The sequence below is a fragment of the Equus caballus genome, chromosome 11, assembly GCF_041296265.1.
Source record: "Equus caballus isolate H_3958 breed thoroughbred chromosome 11, TB-T2T, whole genome shotgun sequence".
NCBI classification, from domain to species: domain Eukaryota; kingdom Metazoa; phylum Chordata; class Mammalia; order Perissodactyla; family Equidae; genus Equus; species Equus caballus.
In genome coordinates, this window is record NC_091694.1 from 427,774 (window position 1) to 447,342 (window position 19,569).

Sequence of the window (19,569 nt, forward strand, 5' to 3'; positions counted from 1 at the left end):
GTTCCCCACCAAAAGAAGGGGCCAGCCCAAGAGAGACGGCATGGGTCCACGAAAGAGCTTCCGACATAGCAGAGAAGTGGCGCGTACCCAGGAGGGGGCACGTGGAGCCACAGGAGCCAGAGAGCCAAACTCTCGCTTCCCAAAAAGGGAAGCAACACCCAAAGCCGGAGGTAAACACCAACACATTCAGCTGAGAATGGGAAGGGGCCCCATCTGCCAGCCTCGCCTCCAGTCTGGGCCAGCAAAGTCGGACAGCCTCCCCTTTCTGAGGAATGAAGCCTCCTCTTTGCTCTCTCAGGGGTCCTGAGCCAGGTAAGGCTGACCACCCTGCTGGAGAGGCCTCTAAGGGGGACTCCAGAGGGGAGAGAGGCCCAGCTGTGCCCTCCCGGACGCAAGACAGGTGAGTGAAGCCACCTGGACCCTCCACACCAGGACCACTGCTGCTCAACACCACCAGTGCCCAGCCAACGCCCACGGGACACAAGAATCGCCTGGCCCGCCCACCCAAACTCCAGGCCCACAAAATCACGAGATGTAGTGGAACGGCGGTTGTTTCAAGCTGCTCGATTTGGGCGACTGTAAGAGGCACAGCAGGGGACCACTGTCTCTTTGTGACGAGACTTAAAGAGCTGTTCTCACTCTTCAAAGTATATGGATCTCTAATTTGGACAAAAGCAACTAATAACTTCTTTTTTAAAAAAATTCAATATGAAAGTAAAGCCAAGTAAAACCTTAAGTCTTAAATTGAAAAAAGAAAAAGAAAACCACCAGCATCTGGCCTGGGAAGCCCGACCCCACGCCACCATGCCAGGCGCACCCCATGTGACAGGGCCCGACCCCACACCACCGTGCCAGGCGCACCCCATGTGACAGGGCCTGACCCCAGCGCACACCATCTCCTTTCCTGGTCCTCAAACTGACACCACAGGCCCAGCTCCCCAACAGTGGGGAGACAGTCACAGATTAAACAGCAAGCAGCTGAAGCAGGGGTCAGGGCGGGGGGAGATAAACTGCCTCGAAAATGAAATGTCTTAATAATTTATTAAAAAAAGGGCAGAGCCAGGGTGAGCAGAGCCGACTCCTGCTGGCAGCACAGGTCCCGCCCGCCCTGCAGCACGCTGGGTGCTGGTCTTGGGCATGCAACGGCAGGTCCCTGCGGCGAGGCGGCCGAGGCTGTCTCCCGCCCTCCCCACTCTCGAGGAGGACCAGGGACAAAGATTCCCAGACTGCCAGGCACAGGGCAGAGGGCGAGAGGCAACAGATCATCCAAGGCCCGACCAGGCCCCTCACGCGAGGACGCCACAAGCGTGGCCCCGTCAGAGGAGATGCACTTCCCTGCTGCCACCCACATCTGCTGGAGCTTCTAGAGGAAGGTCTCACACACGGTGTCTTTATCACAACACCAGACCTTTATCAGAGTCCAACCTCTACCCCAGTACTCCCTGCTCTAACCGTGAACACGACCCCTCCAGCCCACGAATGCCGGGGCAGCACTAAAATGGCATCCACGAGACTGAAGCCAGGAGCTTCCGGGAGGCACAGAAGTGGCACTCGGCTGGCCGGCGGGCGGTGACGCTGCTCCGAAGCGCTCGGTGGGTGCAAACACATGAATCGTAGCTGCGGGCAGGAAGAATATCAGGTGCATCTCTGCGCCCCGAGGGCTCAACTCCTACACTTAAATCCCTCCCACTGGGACAGCCGGCTCCAGTTTCAGCCAGAGCGAGCGTGAGAACAGGTCCTGCTCCCGGCACGGCAGCCACAGCACGGCTCTGACCTCGCCGCTCCCACATCGCCCGCCTCTGGTAAGTACCCACGATTTCTTCTCAAATTCAAGTTTTCCTTCCAAACTGCTCTCAGCTGTATCTGACACTCTGGCTCAGTGAATCACTGCCCGCCGTCTGCTCTGCCTTGCTCCGTTCTGAGGATTACTCAGGACCCAGCAGGTGCATCGCTGGAGCAGAGACCATTATTACAAAACTTTTAATAATGCTTACACTTTATTCTAAGAATATGAACAAGTTTATTTGGAAATTAAGTCCTTATTTCTACCGTAAAATTCATAAAATGTAAACCAAAACTCAAATTTATATTATTGCTTATCTGTTCCTCGCCTTAAAAATAAACTACAATAAATTTCAACATAAAAGAATCATATACATACATGTATATGATTAGACACTTGCTGATTTTAACTTATAATTTAATTTTAAAACTTTTAAAGTTAAAAAATAAGTATTATTTTCACATAAGCTTACAAAAAGAAACTCAACCAAAGAGGATCCTTATATATACAAAAAAGGGGTTTTTTTCCCCTTAGAAGTTCCTCATAAACCTCTACGAGAACAATTACTTAACAAATTATTGGCTGAGACTGACCAAAGTCAGACTTCATTTAAGCAAATTCTGTCTACATTTGTTATCCTAACTTTTACGTTGCATTAACAAAGTCCTTCTGAAGCTTAGCTATTGTAGGATAAACAAGGCAGGCAGGTCCGGCTCTGGGGCTCTGCTCACAAGCCACGCAGCCTTAGAGCTGTGTTCACTGTTCAGGGCTTATGTCTGTAACCTGGGGTCTCTGGCTGAAACTAGAAACAGCCCCTGTTGTTTTTCTGGGTCCATTCTTCCAAGTTATATTCCAGAAAACTGTCTTTTTCCCCAGGTCCTGGACGTCCCGAAGTTTATCTTTCATTTTAAAGAACCGAAAGTCTGGGAGGGAGTGGTGGTTAATCACTGGAAAAGCTCAATTGGAGTAAAACTCACAAATCTCGTTCTTGCGACACCCCAGTGGGTAGGCGACAATGGCGTGTCCTTGCGTTATGCAACAGTGCCACATCACAATATAGTAATTACAGCATGCCCTTCAAAACGCTCTACCTGATGAGGCTCCTCGCCAGACAGCTGGACACCACCAAAGGACCATTACAGCACTAGTCCAGTTCACAGGTTAATCGCATGACGAGCATAGTTGCCCAGCCCATCACGGCAGTGTTCTATAAAGTTAAGCTATAATTACCTCTATTGTGTCCTATCAAAGCTTGAAAAAAATCTTTCTCTTGTCTAGTTTTCAAAGTTCAAACTCCTTAGAAACTTTTAAAACATGGCAGCCTCTCATTCTTGTCCTAACAACTGGCAACATTAACTGTGCACACTTAGGACCCACCGAGAGACAAAGCACTGGCGAGTCAGTGCTTCCAAAGAAGCACACAGCCCAGTGGCCACCGAAACCACGAGCTGTTCAAAGCCTTGTGGGTAGCTGAGCCTGACGCCCGACGAGCGCGGCGAGCAGAGCCCTGTGGCAGGAGAGGTGAGCGGCCGGAGACGGCTCCCAGCTCACGGCACCTGCCACAGGCAAAAGTAAACCAGCCTAACACAAGCAGAGGTTTAAAATGCTTGAAAAGTCACCAAAGGGAGGTTTTTACGTAAAGCAGGAAACCCTCTGTGAAGGCTCACCCAGGCCCCGTGCATGCCTTTATGTCACTGCCCAGCGTCCTTTGCCTGCAGTGTGGACGCTGCACAGTGGCTCCGTAGTGCACAGCGAACCTGAGAGGGAGGCAGCGATGCCAGAGGCCGACTCCCCAGGTCGCATAGGTGCCTTGGAGGGCAGGGCACAACCAGCTGCTCTCGGAGGCAGGGAGAGGAGACCCAGGAGGGAGGGCGTGTGAGACGCAGGGCTCCCAGCACTCGCCACGGGTCAAGCAGGAGGGAAAGTAGGGCAACAGGCCGTGTCACAGAAACCTCCTCACGGTTAAGCTCACATCTGAACGCTAACACATGCTAACGCTGCAGTTCTCCGGCCCTGCTTTGTTAACTCTCACTGCCACAGCTCTCCCAACAGTGCCGCCTGAGACTCAGAGTGCCTTCCCAGGAAGGCCACATGCGGCGCCCTCCCCACCTTTAGGAAAACTTCACCTCTGGGTGCAAATCTGAACTTACTGCAAACACTGAGAGTTCTGGATCAGACTCTTTTGGCAACAATACCCGTTTTTGGAACATTTACCACCAGCAGCTGCCAGTAAGCACTAAGCCCAGCAGGTACTGGACAGGCAGAGACTGTCACAAACCCTGTCTCCATAGACAGCAAGCCTGAGGAGGTCGCAGGCAGTTAGTTTGGGTTCCCTCGTCCATGTAAAGCTCAGGTGGGCAGGAGCAGAACTCACAGACTGACATCATCACTCCACAGGCTGCCCCATCAAGAGCTTACAAAAGCCTCAAGCGTCTCCCACTTACTCCTCTGACATTACTGACTTTCTGTAGCCGGGTGAGCCTGTCTGCCCTCTCCATCAGCGTGTGAAGCAGCTGTGCTCTCGTGTTTTAATTAGCAAACTGTGTAACCCTGAGAGGTCAGTTTACCCAAAGTTACTGAAACTACTATGACTCCATCACAGGCTTCCCTGCCAATAATTAAACCCCAGAACACTCTCACCTCCTGGAACGCCAGCAGCAAGGAAAGCATCCCCTGAAAGCCTGTTTACTGTCCTTGTAAGCTAACCGACCAAAACCAAACAGGTTAGACCAAAACTTTAGGCACAACATCATCTGATTAAAAAAAGTACATACTGGGGCCAGCCCAGTGGTGTAGTGGTTAAGTTCATGCACTCCACTTCAGTGGCCCAGGGTTCATGAGTTCGGATCCTGGGCACAGACCTACAACACTGCTCCTCCTCAAGCCATGCTGTGGCGGCGACCCATATACAAAATAGAGGAAGATTGGCACAGATGGCAGCTCAGGGCCAATCTTCCTCACCAAAAAAAGAGAAAAAGAAAAGAAATGAAACAATTAAAAACAAAAGTACAGGGGCCAGCCCAGTGGCGCAGTGGTTAAGTTTGCATGTTCCGCTTCAGCAGCCCCGGGTTCGCCGGTTCAGCTCTTGGGTGAGGAGATGGCACCACTTGGCAAGCTATGCTGTGATAGGCATCCCACATATAAAGTAGAGGAAGATGGGCACAAATGTTAGCTCAGGGCCAGTCTTCCTCAGCAAAAAGAGGAGGACTGGAGGCAGATGTTAGGTCAGGGCTAATCTTCCTCAAAAAAAAAAAAAGCACATATTAACATAAAAGTAATTATTTCCCAAATCATTCTTTTAGGTAATACTATGATAACTTACATATAACTTGCCTCTTATAAACCTTTGAGGAAACTTAGTCAACATAGATTTATTTATATTTTTGTCTAAAAGTATCAACAACATTAAACATACTGCTTCTAAAACTAACATCAGCATTCTCTCAAATCTCAAAAGAAGTTTCGTCCACCTGCGTGTGCGTTTTGGACGCTGGGTGCGTGCCTGCGTCCACTGCTGGTATCGCCAGGGCTCTGGGCTCACACCTGATAAACGTTTTGCAACTGTCATCATTTTGATCATGATGCTTCCAGCTCCTGATGAAATCATCAGTTCTCAGGCCTCTGCCGTAACACATCCTATACAATCATGGGAACCTGACTTGCAGAGGTTCTCACGCCTTCAGAGTGAGGCAGCACAATGGGACATGCCAGCACAGGCCCCTCTGACTTATCTGGCTGGCCTGGCGCTGGCTGGAAGCGCTTCCTGACGGGAGGCAAGGAAATCGTGCTCTTATAGCCCAGAGCACACCTGGCCCTCAAGGTACGGACTGAACTCATAAAGAATTATTTTACATTTTTTCCCTTAGTAAGAGGGGAAATTAGAGAGACGCAAAGCTATGATTACATGTTTAATTTGCTCAGCTTTGACACTGCCTTGCAGCTCCTGTGGCCCCACGCGGTGGGAGAGGAGGGGGCCAGGTGAGCTGGAAAGCCGAAGAGCCCAGGTACCAGGTGCCGCGGGCCTGGCTCTGACTACCCGACACCCCACCAAAGAATGTCCCAAAGCAACCCCAGGGATCCCCTCTCCCTGCTTATGGGGCAGACAAAAATCCCATTTCTCATCCAAAATACGTGCCTCGAAACCCCTGCTCACAGGGGAAGGCCATGGGCACCACAGAGCCCTCCCGTCTACCCACACTGCCTCCTAGTAAATAAACATGTCTCTGAAAGAACAGGATGATAAAACAGGTTAGCAGGCAGTTTGTAGGGCAGAGGCACAGTGTTTTTAAGAAATATGAACAAACAAGGAGAGAAACCAGTTTGCTGAGAATAAAATCAGGTAGCCTTCTCAAATTTAAGGTGTCCAAGCGAAGAGTGACACCTGACTCCCCGGTCCTCACGCCGCCTCCTGCAGTCTCCCCATCACCTCATCTGGACAGGGACGCAGGGAGAGGCATCAGGAGTCACTGCATTCTATTCTGTGAAAACAAGTCTCTCGGAGTTCCCATCCGTATTTCTCTATTTTTAAAAGGCTGCTTTCCAGATCAATGTTTTAACCACCCAGTGTCTAGAAGGTGACACTTTAAGATGAAATCTCACAGGACTCACGAAAGACCATATGTGCTCGTTCCAGAAAGCAAAACCGCAACAGGAAACAGTTTTGTTTAATCATTTCCTTTTAGCTTTATTTTTAATGCATTTGAAAATATTTAGAAGCTAAAGACGGTTTCCTTTTTACCTTTTCTATGCAAAGTGAAGTGCGGGGCCTTATTCCTCACCCCTCCCCTCCAGCCTTCCCCACTCACAGGCCTTCTCTAGACAGTTCCTCCAGGGGTTGGTCCAGGACAGGCGGCTGCCTAGGCCCTGGAGATCCTCCCAGATCTCACGTCTTTCTTCTCAGCTTCAGTTATCACAGCAGAGGCAGCGCCCCAGGGGTATGCGGTGAGACCTCCTGTAAGCCTGAGTGGGGGGCTGGGGGGGCAGGGAGAGGAGGACCCTCGGGATGGGGAAGGCATGGGGAAGGCCAGACACACCGGAAGCCCCCCACTGGGTCCCAGGGCTGGGGGAGAGGTGCACAGCAGCGTGATAGCTCCCACTGGCCAAGGACCTTGCCAAGGATGGCCCAGGGTCCACTTCCTAAAGGTTAATAGCTGGGCTGGCTCCCCACCACAATCCAACCACCTCTGAAACAGGCGCCACGCCCTCTGGCTTCCTCCTGACCAGGAGGGCTGCAAAGCCTTAGTCCTGCCTTTGGAGGAAAGGCCAGGAAAGGCAGGCAGGCGTCCTGGGCCGGCCACACTCTTGCTGCTCACAAGCAGCTGTGCTTCCTGCCAGGCAGGGACGGGTCCATGAGGTGGGCAAAGGACACTGGGCAGTGAAGGAGAACACTTGGTCACTTACAGGGCTCCCAGACTCACCTGAGGGCGCCTCAAAACCATCTGAGTCTGCACAGATATAGCACTTCTATTTGCATTTGAGACAAGAGAATGCGACATCAATAAAGCTGACTTTTCATTTGGGATTTTAGAAGCAGCGGGTGGGAGCGTGGAGTACAACCATCTGATCTCACAGGGAGGGCCATCAAGGAGCACTTACTGAGTGTTCCTGTCACACTTCCATTGTTCTAAGCGAACACAAGTGTGAGTGTGGCACACGCGCACAAGCCCGGGGCTCCTGTGTACAGCAGTCAGAGCAGCACGCTGTGACGGGGCCCCGTCCAGAAACTCTGTGGACACGGAGGGCAGGGTGGATCTCAGCGGTCACTCAGCCTCCTCGGGCCACAAGCTTCCTAGCATTGGAGGCCTCAGATCACAGGATAAATGTTCCCAAAACTCAAAGAGTTACAGGAATTCTCAGAGCTGACACTAAACACTCCACACACCACATTCCTCTTGACCCCACGGCATTCTTTCAGGTCAGACTTCAGAAATCAGAAACATCCTGGGGAGCTGCCAGCCAGGTTACGAGTGGGGGTCAGTCGATGCTCACCTTGTACCTCCTACCCTCAGGAGGAAGAGGAATGAGGTGTAGCCTCCATTCCTCAGGGGTCTGTGGGAGGACAGGCTCGTCCCTCCTCAGCCCAGTAAGCCAGGACCCTGACACCAAGGCTCTGCTTCTCCATTGCAGCTCCCATCCCCAATCAAGCAAGACTTTCCTCGTCAGACCCACTGCACACAGAGCTGGCTTCAAATAAAGTGCTTGGAAAAGAAAGCAAAGGAGAAGCGGTGACACGACGTTACAAACCACCAAGTCTGAACTAAACAGGAGCCAGCAGTGACCGGACGCCGAGACCCGAACCAGACCCATAAAAAGGAAAATGAGTCTTCTCAAAGAGAGAAAACCAAAAAAGCCACATTATATCCCAAGGCCTCCAGGAAAACCCTTCAAGTATAAGTGTTTCCAGTGTCCCTTTACTTGCAACGAAAAGTCGCATCTCTTTAATCACATGAAGTACGGTCTTTGTAAAAACTCTATCACTTTAGTATCAGAGCAAGATCGCGTCCCCAAGTGCCCCAAATCCAACTCTTTAGACTCTAAGCAAACCAGCCAGCTGGACCCTGTGGCGAAGCCCACCTCCTCCAAGTCTGTCACAAGCGGGCTCTCACACTTTGACGCCAAGCTTCAACACAGCAAGGACGCCAAAGAAAATGTGGACCTGCACACGTGTGGGCCCCACACGTGCCCAGGACAGAAGCCTGCTCTCCTCAAGGAAGCAGTGCCCCTGAGTCCAGAAGCCACCATGGGCACCCAGCCCGCCCTGGAAGGCGTTGTGCGGCCTTCAGCATTTGTTCCAGTCGGAGAGCAGAGGCTGAAAGGCCCAGAGCACGTCGAGCCTCCTGCAGTGCTGCCCCTGCCCACGCCCAGCACCAAGGCCACCTCCTTCCACACCAAGTCTGCATTCCACGCTCCCGGCTACCCGTGGAGAGCTGGCTCACCTTTCCTCCCACCTGAGTTTCCACATAAAGTTCCCCCTACAAAGGGGTTCGGTGCCGTCTCCCCGTACATGCACCCCACGATCCCGGACTACCCACCTCACTTCTACACGGAGCATGGACTGGCCACCGTCTACTCACCCTACCTGCTGGCTGGGAACGCACCAGAGTGTGACGCCACCCTGCTCGCGGTCTACGGTGCCCAAGACCATAGGCGCTTCCTGCCTCACCCCGGGCCGATCCCTAAGCACTTGAGCCCCTCTCCATCCACATATGATCACTACAGATTTTTCCAGCAGCACCACTCCAATCTGCCAATTCCGTATGGATTTTACAGACCAGAGTCTGCGTTCTCCTCCTATGGTCTCAGACTGCCCCCCGTCGCTGGCATTTCACAAGATCAAAGCTCTCACCTACTGGAAGAAGCCGCTCTGGTCTACCCAGCCTCGAGTCCGTCCAAGTTAAACCCTCCCAACTCCCACAGAAAGCACACGGAGTTTGAGAAAGAAAGCCCAACTCCTGAGGATAAAGACCCTTCCAAAGATGGGCAGAGGGACACGGAAGGGACCAAAATGAGCCCGCGTGCAGGGAGCGCAGCCACAGGCTCCCCAGGAAGGCCGAGTCCCACCAACTTCACACAGACAAGCCAGCCGTGTGCCGGGCTGTGCAGCCTCTCGGACAAGCTGGCCTCCAGCAGCCTGGGAAGGCTCCATCAACCCGAGCAGAGCCTTGCAGCCTTCAAGCCCATCAAGAGAAGCCCAGAGCGCCCACACTCCCAGGCTCCAGAGAACAGAGACGAGGCTCCAAAAAGGTAAGAAAATGTCATTTTCAAAACCTCCAAAGTAACATCTCTGGTTGTGCTCAATTAGCCGAGCTTTTACGTGCTCAAAATGCCTCACAGGTAGCTTTTCTAAGCAAAGTTCCTATTCAGCTTCTCTTTGCCTCTTCCAGCCTCAATGCTGTGAACACAGATGCCACGGCTCAGACAGGAAGCGCCTGTCATGGCCCAGAGGCCGTGCCTTGCAGCCCAGAGGATGGCTCCAGGATGGCCCCACTAAACCTCTCCAAGAAACCAGAGACCAGACCGGCGGCTGCTCACGACCCCGTTTACGAAGACTTCGCAGAACTGCAGGATATGCCTCTGAACCTCTCGGTGAAGGACCCCTGCAATGCCCTGACTCCGAGGCCCTCCTTCCACAGCCCACCACAAGAGGCAGAGCCTGCTACTGCTGCCCCAAAGACTGAGCCAGAAAGTTCTGGAGACGGGCCAGACCACACGGAGACAAAGCGAAACAGCCTTGACTCTGACGAGGCCCCATCGACAAGTCCCACAGGGAAGGCCCAGGGCTCGCGAGGAGCAGCCGACAGCAGTGACGAGCAGAAGCAGACGGCGGCCGTGGCCCTCTGCCAGCTGGCGGCCTACAGCCCAGGGAACGTCCGGGTGGGTGATGGGGAGCCCACAGCCCAGGGGTCTGCCTGCCAACAACGCTCCCCCACTCTCAGTGCCACAGGAAGCCAGGAAGCGCAGTGTGACCTCCGACCCAAAGGGCAAAAGAGGACAAGCCCAAGGGATGCAGGGAAGTCCCAGCAAGGCACTAAGAAGACGAAGCCGAGCGACACGGCTCGCGTCTTCACCCTACGGAAAAGAACACGGCTGTCCTAGCGCCCGGCTCTCCTGGGACGCAAAGGGCTGCAGCCGTGGACATGCCTTCTGAGGTGGTCGCAACAGAAGCAAGTCCTCAGCAGCGGCTTCACTTTTTCATCGGGTCAATTTTTACAGTGCAGCTTCTTTTTCTTCTTAAAAAAAAAAGCTGCAATTCAGTTTTTGTAAATATTAAGCATGAATATTAAAAGGTGCTTCTACTTTTGGTTGTAAAAATATTTGAATGACTCATTCTAAGACTGATGAGTTAAACATTGGCTTTCGTTTTATAAAATGCCAAATGAAATGCATAGGACTAAAAGGTAACTCTTAGGTGTAGGCCATCTCATAGGAAATCTTTTAAAAATACTTTCCTATAAATATCTTAACATTAGAACAAATTGTTTTAACTGTTTTTCTATTGAATCTAATCTGTGTCTTAAAGTAAGTAACAATTACTGGAAAAAAATGCCAGAAAAAACATTTTAGGTACTAGCATTTAAGTGCCATGTGTAAAAACATTGTGATTTGTTATGACTGAATAATACACAAACATCAAGAGGCTATTTATACAGGTAATTTATTTCCATTAGGGAAAATGTACCACTGGCGAAGCTATTATCAACATATTTTATTTCCTTATAATGTTACAGTTAATTTTATGACTCATTTAGCCTCATTTTCCACTTCCTAAAATGATGTATATATTGCTAATTTTCCAATAAACTCATAGGTGAACTTTAAGAACATATGAGACAAATATAAACTCTGCGTTAGAGTATTTTGCCATAATAAACTCAAAGAAAAACAGAATAGAGCGAGGGGGCAACTGAAACAAACTGAGAAAAAGGGTGTGTCTGTGTGCATGTGTGTAAAGTGTGAGTGTGGAGGGCACCTGTACGTGCTGTACATGCTGTGCTGTAAACTAGCGCAGCGACCCCAGGGCAACTCGAGGACTCCCAGGGTCTCGGGCACCTTAGGAGAGCAAGTCTGCGGGGCTCCGAGTCCTAAAACCTCTGCCTGAGAACCGGGAGACAGGCTTCCCCAGCCCCTCCCCAGCCCCCTTCACAACAGCCCTTCCTCCCACTTTCCGAGGGCCTCTCTCAGCCACGTGCGCCTGGGGTGTCAAGCAAGGGCCAACGGGAACAGTGACTGAGGGGGGAACCCCTCCACGAGGCAGGTGGTCTGCGTCCCAGCTGCGTGTGCCCATAACAAGGCTTCCAGCACTCAGAGCTGAAAATTAGAATGTGTTAACAAGAATATTTAAGTAAAAAATGGACGTGGAGCCTTGCCTCCTCCTGGGTACAAGTACTATCCACCAAGAGATAGCCTGAACTAAAAACCCAGCCTGTTAACAGCTGCATTTCAATAATATTTTCTGCTGTTTTGATCACCTTTGTACTAGGAACCAATTCTTTAAAAACTCAACCTGGAAAAATTTTAAATATGCAGCACCCCATGGCTGTACAAAATGTAACTAAGTTTCCATTCACAGACATCCTCTTGATGAAGAGACACGATGGGGAGATTGATAAAAGATTCTTAGGCACAGAAACACATTACACTAGGGGAAAACTCTCTGGGAAAAGTAAACGGAAATATGGGTTCAAGGAGACAAAGGATAAAATTCCTGTAAAAAAGAAGTCGTCTGTGCATTTTTAAATGGAGGGTGGTGGATTTCAAATGACTGTACTACCTGGCTTCCACTGGACTCTAAGATAACGCAAAAGTTTTATTTTAGGGGCCGGCCCAGTGGCGCAGCAGTTAAGTTCACACGTTCCACTTTGGTGGCCCAGGGTTTGCAGGTTCAGATCCCAGGTGTGGACGTGGCACCGCTTGGCAAGCCATGCTGTGGTAGGCATCCCACTTTATATGTACTAGGAACCAATTCTTTAAAAACTCAACCTGGAAAAATTTTAAATATGCAGAGGAAGATGGGCACGGATGTTAGCTTAGGGCCAGTCTTCCTCAGCAAAAAGAGGAGGATTGGCAGCAGATATTAGCTCAGGGCTAATCTTCCTCAAAAAAAAAAAAGTTTTATTTTAAAATGATATTATTCAGGATGGCAAACAACACGCTTTGCAACAGGTTAATATCAACTTGTAAAAGGGAGGCAGAGTTTGTCACAATTCTTCTAATGTCTAGTGTCACCCAATGCCTCTAAAGCACCAGGGCAGCCACATAAGCCCCAGGACCCCATCCAAGGTGCACCCTCCAACAACCACATGCCATTAATCCAAAAGATATGCTGTCACAATGCAAAACCCACCAACACACATGCAGCCCTCACCAGCGCACCTGGGCTCCTCTGCTTTATACAGTAAGACATTTTCACAAAGAACAAAAACAGGATCCCTCTGCTTTCTGCAAGTCAACACGCTGCAGAAAGCAGCACCATACATCAGAGGAGGCGTTCCAGGCTCAGGACCCAAAGCCTCACACCCCACAGACAAGCTCTCGTCTCATGCTTTACACACGCAAGAACATAGACCTTCCACATCAAGGGCCCAAAGATTCTGAGAACATTATGTTTTATAGCTCACCCAAAAGCATCGGGCATCATCTAAGGGACAAGAAGAGGAACTAGGGACAGTTAATGACAGAAACAGTGCAGGCTGTGAGCCACGTGGCCACCAAGGAGGCGCTCACCCCAGAGCTCTCGGGGAAGGCGGAGGCCATCAGTGCCTTCAGATCTTCACTGTGGAACTGTGTGGGCCTATGGCGTGAGGACTGACCCTTCACAGAAGCCATCACCGGATGCCATCCCTCCAGAGGCCACAGGAACCAGCAGACTCTGTATCTTTAAAAGCACACGGGAGTCCTAGATCTTTCTAACAAAACCAGCTTTGCCAATTTTTTAACTGCGCTATCTTTCTGCATTCACGTATGACCCAACTTAAGAGCTGTAAGTTTCTAACCTCATACAAAAAGTAACAAACCCTCAAAAAGTTAAACACAGAATTACTGTATGATCCAGAAATCCTACTCCTAAGTATGTACCTAAAAGAAATGAAAATGAGGACTCGGATATGTACACACCAATGTTCATAGCAGCATTATTCACAATAGTCAAAAGATGACAAAAACCCACGTATCCACTGACAGACGAACAGATAAAAAATGTGGAATTCCTATACAAAAAACAGCATCCAGCTATAAAAAGGAAAGAAATTCTGATACATGCTATGACATCAGTTAACCTTGAAGACATTATGCTAAGTGAAATAAGTCAGACACATAAGGACAAATCTTGTACAATTCCACTTACACGAGGTCCCAAAAGCTGGCAAATTCATAGAGGCAGACAGGTTGGTGGTGACTAGGGCTGGGGGAGGGAAGGGGAAGTCGCTGCTTCACGGGGGCCGTGTCTCTGGGACTATGAAGTTGCGAAAACAGATAGTGACGATGGTTGTACAGCACTGTAAATGCAGTGAATGCCACTGAATTACACACGAAAGTAGGCAATATGATAAATTTTTATGTTATGTATATTCAACATTTTTTAAAAATAATAACGTAGGGGCCGGCCCCATGGCCGAGTGGTTAAGTTCACATGCTCCACTTCAGCAGCCTGGTGTTTCACCAGTTTCAATCCTGGGTGTGGACCTAGCACCACTCATCAGGCCAGGGTGAGGTGGCGTCCCACATAGCACAGCCAGAAGGAGCTACAACTAGAATATACAACTATGTACTGGGGAGCTCAGGGAGAAGAAACAAACAAAAAAATAATAACATATCAAAACCATTGAATTATATACTTCAGGTAAATTGAATGTTAGGTGAAGCATCTATCTCAATAAAGCTGAAAAAAGTTTTTAAAAGGATCCTTGAATTCCCATTGAAGAAAAAAAATGCTGACAACGACCTTTCTGAATAGTCTTTCCAGTGGCCCACGCGATCTACCCCCATCACTGGTTTTAACCTTTCACCAAAATGCCAGGCTCGGGAGGGAGGGAGGGAGGGAGGGAGGGAGGGCGGGTGGGCGGGGTAGGCTGGGAAGTGAAGCACGCGCACGTTCACTCAAGGAGAAGAGCGTTTTCATACAGAAAAGTAGAACAATTACTCCATGCACTAAGTCAAAGGCACCCCGCTTCAGTCCTCACGTTTCTTACAGACTGGAATGTCCAATAGCTGGAAACCACACAAAGGCTGTAAATCAACAAAGCAGGGGGTCAGCAGGAGAGGGGAGTGCCCAGACTGCGTCTGGAGTGGGAGAGCACAGCCCCGCCCAGGGAACTGAGGCACACAGGCCTGTGTGGGCAGTGACAAAGGCAGGAGAGGTCAGAGCTCTGCGAGCAGTCAGGGTCCACCCACAGGAGCAAGCTGACCAGGGAGGAAGCGCAGCAGCCACACCAGTGCCACCCCTTCTGGAAGAACAGGAATGCCTCTGGGGCTAATCTTGGCTCAAGGGCCCCCTAGGCCCAGCCGAATCCCCTCCTCAGACCACACTGCCCTCCAGGATCCCACCACTACCCAGCCCGGCCCCACAGCACAGGGGTCAGGCGGTGGCTCTGCTGGTCTTATTGGACCCATTCTTCTCTCACAGGCACTTCCCTAATAAAATCCCTGCAAATTGAATCCTGTCTTCACACCTGCTTCTTCTCGGAGGAGCCAGACCAATGCTACAAGACTATTCAAATGCTAGTTTTGAATAATGTCACAGAATATGGCAAAGGAGGGAGCTCCATGAATCAGTCTCTCTGCCAAAACAACCAGTAAGCCGGCAAAAACTGACAGAATCAACTTTTTCAGAGCTCTGGAATCTAATCAAGAACTTAGAGCAACCACAGAAGTGCTCAGTGAAGAAAGAGGCTACTGAACTCCAGCCTTTAAGGACACCTCTGCCGGGGCACTGGCAAACTGCCGACACAACGCAACAGAGCATCAGTAACCAAACACAACACCAGAGCACAGCCGTGGGAAAAGCCACTACATGAACGACGACTGGCCTTTCACAGGCAACAGTAGCAAACACCTGAGGAGGGGGGACCCAACTGCCAGAGTTACACATTATAATACTCACAATGTCCAGGTTTCAACAGAAGAGTTACAAGTTATACAAAGAAGCAGAAAGGTATGACACATTCCCAGGAAATAAAGAAACTGGCAGAAACTGTCCCTGAGGAAGCCCAGACATCGTTCTTATATGAGACAAAGACTCCAAACCTGCTGTCTTAAATATGCTCAGAGAGCTCAAGGAAACCAAGGGAACGCTGTCTGAACAAAGCAGCAACGTCAATGAGGAGGCAGAGACCACAGGGAAACGCACAGGGGCACCAGCAGGCAGGAGCGGCCAGCCTGCAGTGAAGACCAGGGAGCAGTTCACCACAGCTCACGTCTCACAGTCTCAGGCAGCAGCCTGGCACTCTCGTGCAGGCCACAACATCGTACACTCCCACTCTGGGCTGGTGGGAATGTAAATGGTACAACCATTTTGGAAAAGTTTGGCAATTTCTCATAAAGTTCAAGACAGAGTTACCCTATGACCCAGCAATTCCACTCCCAGGTCTAACCTGAGATAAGTGAAAACATGTCCACACAGAAACTTGTGCACAAATGTTCACAGTGGCATCATTCATAAGAGCCAAAAGGTGAAAACCCAAAGGCTCACCAACTGATAAATGGATAAAGAAACGTGGTCTAAATGGAATACTACTCAGCTACAAAACAGAACAAAATCATTCCATTTGCAATAACATGGATGGCCCTTGAGGGAATTATGTTAAGTGAAATAAGCCAGCGAGAGAAGGATAATCTGTGTATGACTCCACTCATATGAGGAATTTAAAAATATGGACTAAGAACAGTTTAGTGGACACCAGGGGAAAGGTGGGGTGGGGGGTGGGCACAAACGGTGAAGTGGTGCACCTACAACACAAATGACAAACATTAATGTACAACTGAAATTTCACAAGATTGTAACCTATCATTAACTCAATAAAGAAAAAAAAAAAAGAAGAAAGAAACGTGGTCTATCCACACAGTGGAATGTTACTCACCCATGAAAAGGAACAAAGGACTGCTGTTACGAGCTATAATATGGATGAACGTTAAAAACACTACACTAAGTTAAAGAATTCAGACACAAAAGACCACTCTTGTCCAGAAAAGGCGAGTTTACAGAGACAAAGCAGATCAGTGGCGGGCTGGGGCTGTGAGTGCTGGAGGAAGTGGGTGGTCAGTGCTCCTGAGCACAGGCTTTCTTTGGAGGACAATGAAAATGTTCTGAAATTAGGCTATGATGATGCCTGCACAACTCCGTAAACACGTTACAAACCAATGAATTGTACGTTTTTAATGAGAGAAACTCACGGTACACAAATTATATCCCAAGAAAGCTGCTACGAAAAGAAGCAGAAAGAGTCAACAGGAACCACGGGGCCAAGAGCACAGCCACACCTCAGATGCCCACAGCCCAGTGCTGGTGAGGACACAAGGCCGAGCCCACTTTTGCACAGACATCTTTGTTCTGGACATAAGTCACTTCCTGGGGCACGTGGCATCAGCGGTGACACACTCCAGGATGGGGCCCTCTCCAGCCTTTGTAGGTGTCCCTTCCTTCTGTCCACAGGGGCACTGCCAGGCACACCCAGGGATGGTCACCACCAACCACAACAGGGCTTCATGGGGCCACGGCCCCATGTCCCACCTCTGAGTGAGCAGGCCTGACAGCTGGGACACGTGGGCCCAGTTCTTGGGGGTTCCTCTGCACCCACCACGCTGTGCCCCCTCTCTCCTTCTCAGGCCCTCCACCCATCCCCTTGACAGCGTGGACCTTGTTCCCAGGGGACCGTGAAGTCACTCCAGGGGGCAAGCACAGCGGCAGTGCACACTGTGTTCTTACTGGGCCACGGCACCCCGTTTCACGAGGCTGAAAGCTGCTTCTTGGGAACAAGAAAATCTCAGACATCACAACAGTTCATGGCCCTCCACATCCAGATACACAGTGTATGAGTGCTACTAAAATGTCATAGCGGGGAGAAGAGGCAATCAATCAGGAAATCAGAAAAAGCCAATGTGAGAAAGAAAGCAAGACTCAGCCCAGGACGTTGCCCCCCAAACGCTCGTGTCAGCAGCAGGGCAGAGGCACGCAGTGTGTGCATTGCGAGCCACACGGGGAGACGGTGAGAGGAAGTACCCGCATGCCACACAGTCTTGACAACGCAACGTGCCGCAGCTACTCACCGTCTACAAGCCGAGAAGGGAGCAACAGGCCTCTTCTGCCCAGTTCCGCCAACGCCAGACACCCGCCGTGCCAAGCGTTGTCCGTCTCCTGGAAACTGAGAGCACAGAGAGCCTGAGACCAGCGCACTACTGCCAGCCCCCCACCCGCGAGCGTCGCTGAACCCATCCGTGCCAGCCCCGCGCCCTCGAGCCTCACTGAAACCCATCTGTGCCAGCCCCCCCACCCGTGAGCCTCACTTAACCCATCCATGCCGGCCCCCTGCCCGCGAGCCTTGCTGAAACCCATCCGTGTGTTTAAAACGCCATCGGCTACAGAAATAAGACACTCCAGCTCAAGGGAAGGCGACTGCCCCATTCAACCCTTCTCTTCAGATTCCGACAGCGAGCACAGGCGGGGGTGGCCACACGCCGCCAGTCCTCACTGCGCCTCGCTGCACCCTTGGGCCCCAAGCGGTTGCCCCAGCCGCGTGCTCCAGCGGACTGCACGCCCAGCCCCTCTCCCCGCTTAACTGTAACCTGAGGAAACTCGGGCCCCACAGCCCATCAGCAGAGAGCGGCAGGGAGACCTCCTCTCACGGTGCCCTGCTGCCAGCTCAAATGGCTAATTCAAGACAAGTAAGTCAGGATGAAATGGCATGTAGACAATTGTTTGCACTATTTGAAATACAAACTTTTAATAAACAATCGTAATGCCAACTAATCCAGTGAAAAGTAAAGTTTCATATTTAATAAAAATTTTCCTGAAGCACTTTGGACACTCTTGTTTAAAGGTGCAACGCTGGCACTACTAATAGTGAGAACAACTGTTTCTTAAGTTGATGAGAGTTGTTCTGAGAGTTTCCACACTTGGTTGGCAATATAAACATGGAAATATACCTCCCCAAAAAGCAAGAGAAATTATAAGGCTCTTTCCTTTCTTTTTTTTTTTTTAAGATTGGCACCTAGGCTAACAACCGTTGCCAATCTTCCTTTTTTTTTTTTTTTTTTTTTTAAGGATTGGCACCTGGGCTAACAACTGTTGGCAATCTTTTTGTTCTTTTCTTTTTTCTTTTTTCTGCTTTATTTCTCAAACCACCCCTCCCCCCGCCCCCAGTTGTATATCTTAGTTGCAGGTCCTTCTAGTTGTGGGACGTGGGAATGACGCCTCAACATGGCCTGACGAGCGGTGCCATGTCCGCACCCAGGATCCGAACGCTGGGCCACCGCAGCGGAGCGCGCAAACTTAACCACTCGGCCACAGAGCCGGCCCCGGTTCTTTCCTTTCTAAATAAATTAATTTGACGGCAAAAAAATGTTTAGGAAAACCAACTAAACTGCATTACCAGCTGGCAACAAGCCCAAGAACATGCAGGCAGGAGAGCCCAGGCTTGTCTGCTCACTCTGCGACACTGAGCGAGGGCCCCCTGCCTCATTACCTCCGGGGTCCTGTCCCGAGGTGATGCTGCTGGGGCCAGCAAGGAGTTAAACCGTGGACTGACAGAGACAGACATGAAAGCAGCCCCTTGGACCTCCTCAGCAACCTGTGACTCAATGCCAATTACAATTTTTTTAAGTTCCAAATGTTTTATTAAATGTCTGTCCCAAAGGCTGATTGACCATTTTGAAAATTTAACATGGGCACTTTATGTACTTTACAATTTTAATTGAAGAGAGATGCTTTGCACTTTTCTTAAAGACTTAGTAACACCTGGAAGAACCTGATAAAAGAAGAGCATTGTGGTGACTCAATTATCGCTAAAACAACTGCCGGTTACGCCAACATCTACTTCTAAACCAAAGGTGTGCACTGTCACTTGTCAGGGCTGTGAATAGGCTCCATCAGGCTGTAAAACACCTGTGGCCCAAGGGGGGACAAAGGGGGACGAGGGGACCATCATGTCCTGCCCACTCCAGGCAGGCACTGGGAGCCTGTGGGACTCAGCAAAGGTACCTCCTCCCTAGGGCACCTGCCGTGCGGCTAGACTTCAGCCCCGCCCGCCAACCAAGGCCCAACCTGCACAGCAGACGTGGACACAGACATGCAAAAT

General features: G+C 50.3%; 2 protein-coding genes across 16 annotated transcripts in view; one reads left to right on the forward strand and one right to left on the reverse strand.

The window, feature by feature from the left end:
* The window catches only part of TBCD (tubulin folding cofactor D), a 190,981-nt gene that overhangs the window by 116,369 nt on the left and 55,043 nt on the right, over window positions 1-19,569 (reverse strand). For all 15 annotated transcript variants that reach the window (XM_023651679.2, XM_070226685.1, XM_070226683.1 and 12 more), the window contains exon 13: window positions 17,543-17,637. In XM_023651679.2, the coding sequence (XP_023507447.2) occupies window positions 17,543-17,637 (95 nt within the window). The remainder of the gene's footprint in view (window positions 1-17,542; window positions 17,638-19,569) is intronic.
* Window positions 1,071-11,123, forward strand: ZNF750 (zinc finger protein 750). Its single transcript, XM_001914655.5, has 3 exons — window positions 1,071-1,802; window positions 7,910-9,526; window positions 9,667-11,123. The coding sequence occupies exons 2-3, from the start codon at window positions 8,100-8,102 to the stop codon at window positions 10,376-10,378; spliced, it is 2,139 nt and encodes a 712-aa protein (XP_001914690.2). The 5' UTR covers window positions 1,071-1,802; window positions 7,910-8,099; the 3' UTR covers window positions 10,379-11,123.